The sequence below is a fragment of the Gadus chalcogrammus genome, chromosome 9, assembly GCF_026213295.1.
Source record: "Gadus chalcogrammus isolate NIFS_2021 chromosome 9, NIFS_Gcha_1.0, whole genome shotgun sequence".
NCBI classification, from domain to species: domain Eukaryota; kingdom Metazoa; phylum Chordata; class Actinopteri; order Gadiformes; family Gadidae; genus Gadus; species Gadus chalcogrammus.
Window position 1 is genome coordinate 2,285,468 of NC_079420.1, and position 2,500 is coordinate 2,287,967.

Consider the following 2,500-nt stretch of genomic DNA (forward strand, 5'->3'; position numbering starts at 1 on the left):
CAATCAGTTCGGCGTCCACAAAACAACAGTGAAGAAGTTTGTGTACATATTCTGCAAAGGAATGGTGTCGTCGCCGGTCATTCACAACTTCATCAAGGTGCCCACGACAAAAGAAGCCATCGGCATAGCACGCCGATTCGAACAGAAGTTCAACATCCCACAAATCATCGGGTGCATCGACGGCACCCACATTCCAGTGTTACCGCCAAGTGATGGCTACCAAGAATTTGCAAACTGCGAGGGATGGCCCTCGTATGTCCTCCAAGCCGTGGTGGACGACATGTATCGGTAAGTTTGGGCCAAACCCCTTTATTTAGTTGTCTGTTACAGTTGTGCATCATGTATGCTTACTAACTGCTGATATGATTCTTTATAGATTCTGGAATATCAACTGTAAGATGCCTGGGTGGACTTACGACGACAACGTGCTTAGGCAATCGACGTTGTTTAACCAGGCACATCTTCTACCAAAAGTAAGTCCTACTGTATTCTCCAGGTACTTTGCCGTGTCTTCCACACCCATGTAGGTATAACCCTTTTGTATGTAACCTTAATGTTCAAAACACTGCATGGAAAGTAGCTTGTGTGGCCAATCTTCTTGATCAATAAAAGAGCTAAGCTACTGAAAAGTGACTTGATACAGGAAATAGTGAAGCTACCACCAAGCTACTGAGAGTTGTAGTAAGTTAATAGCTTAGCTATAAGTAGTGAAGCTACTGGTGATCACTGGTAACCATTTTGTCTTTTTACACTCAGGAACCAAGAGAAATCAATGGCGTCCCCATCAACCACTTTCTGTTGGGCGATCCAGCTTATCCTCTCATGGACTGGCTCATAAAAGGCTACGCCCATTCCCCAAACATCACCCCTGAGCAGGAGTCGTTTAACGCGTATTTAAGCTCTGCAAGGACCACAGCAGAGACTGCGTTTGAGAGACTGAAGTCGCGCTGGAGAGTGCTGCTGAAGCGCAGTGACTGCCACTTTACGTTCACCCCTCACGTCGTCGGGGCCTGTTGTGCATTGCACAATTTCTGTGAGAACGAGAAGGAGAGTGTAAATCCCATCTGGACGGAGGAAGCTGCTGCTCTGGCGTTGGACTTGCCACAGCCTGGGCTCGTTCAACACCTCGGACAATGCACATGGTCAGAGGATCAGAGCGGCCCTGACAGACTATTTGAGTGCAAACTTCCCCCTGCGCCGGTGATACTTTTTAGATGTCTTGGTATTTTGTAAATAGTTGTAAAATATTTGTATATTTTTACTGTACAGTTGACACTTGTTTCATTCCATGAATAAACAAATTATTGATTGATGCGACTATCAATCGAATAATCTAGGTGACTTAATCAGACTATGTTGTGAACCCCGATTCGGTCAGGTTTTAGTCGGACTAAGGTGTATACATGCATCTTAAAAATTCAATCAGTCGGATTAACCAAATCATTTTGTTTACTCAAGTGTCATTTAAACGCATTGATTGGGGTAGGTTTGACCAATCACAGACAGAACTGCAGAGTGCTATAAGCTGATCTAGACAGTTGATTTGTCTATGTGCGTGTGTGTACAGGGGGAAGCGACACACACACATTTTAAGTGCACATTCAATCAATACACCTTCTTTGGTTTCATCTCGTTTACAGGAAAGGGGTGCATAATGATTTTGGATCTTATGTCTCAAATACACTCCTCAGGCGCGCACACACACTTTGTGCAGGAGGGCATCTGGGTGCTGTGCATCTGTATCCGTGTATCAATGCACACTCGGGGTCTGCCAGCTTACCTCTAAATGCTCTAGCACAGTGCTTTTGAAGGGCCTCACTGAGTAACTTAGAACAGACGTATAATCAGCCTGAACAACAATCACTGAGCAAAAAAAGACTAGACGCCGCTGATTACCTCACAGTTAGCGACAACATTTTAGTATCCAACAGCCATTAGTGCTGTCACAGATGGTAGTTTCTTAGCCCACGGCTTTGCTACCCAAAGATAGTTAAAACCCCATCACAAACAACATCTGGGCTCCGGCTCCCTACCCATCACGGGACCCTGTTCCCTCGAGGCCTCCACCTCCTAGCTGCATCACGGCGGCACACGTCAAAGCAAAGGTTAGAATGATCAATCTGCTTTGCATTCTGAACCGCTCGGCAGTTTCCCCGCACCTTTAAACAGGAGTCCGGCCCGGCCCTTGTACTCCCCCCCCCACACAGAGACTGCTGAGGCACAGTGGAGCCGATATCACCGCTATGGCTGCAGAAACCACCGCTGCTTAGGTCTCTTAGGACCATCAGCCCACGTACACATAGAACATGATACTCTCTTTAATGACTCATTAGAGATACACAGAGGAATGTATTGGGATTGTTCATTTGTTGGTATGTTACTTGATATACACAGCCTTTGGCCAGGGCCTTCAGTCACTGAAAGGGCTTTTACGATATGACTTAAACTCTGTACGCTCTTGTTTTGAAAAGCCTGACCTATAGTAATGCATCACAAAGCG

General features: G+C 45.9%; 2 protein-coding genes across 3 annotated transcripts in view; one reads left to right on the forward strand and one right to left on the reverse strand.

Moving 5' to 3' along the window:
- LOC130389497 (uncharacterized) overlaps nt 1-1,440 on the forward strand; it is a 1,961-nt gene extending 521 nt beyond the window's left edge. For both annotated transcript variants that reach the window (XM_056599308.1, XM_056599309.1), the window contains 3 exons: nt 1-288; nt 377-473; nt 757-1,440. The exon at nt 1-288 is cut by the window's left edge. In XM_056599308.1, coding sequence (XP_056455283.1) covers nt 1-288; nt 377-473; nt 757-1,233 — 862 coding nt within the window. In that variant the 3' untranslated portion in view covers nt 1,234-1,440. The remainder of the gene's footprint in view (nt 289-376; nt 474-756) is intronic.
- Nucleotides 1-2,500, reverse strand: part of mapk8ip2 (mitogen-activated protein kinase 8 interacting protein 2) — a 26,679-nt gene that overhangs the window by 10,780 nt on the left and 13,399 nt on the right. The gene's annotated exons all lie outside the window — the stretch shown is intronic.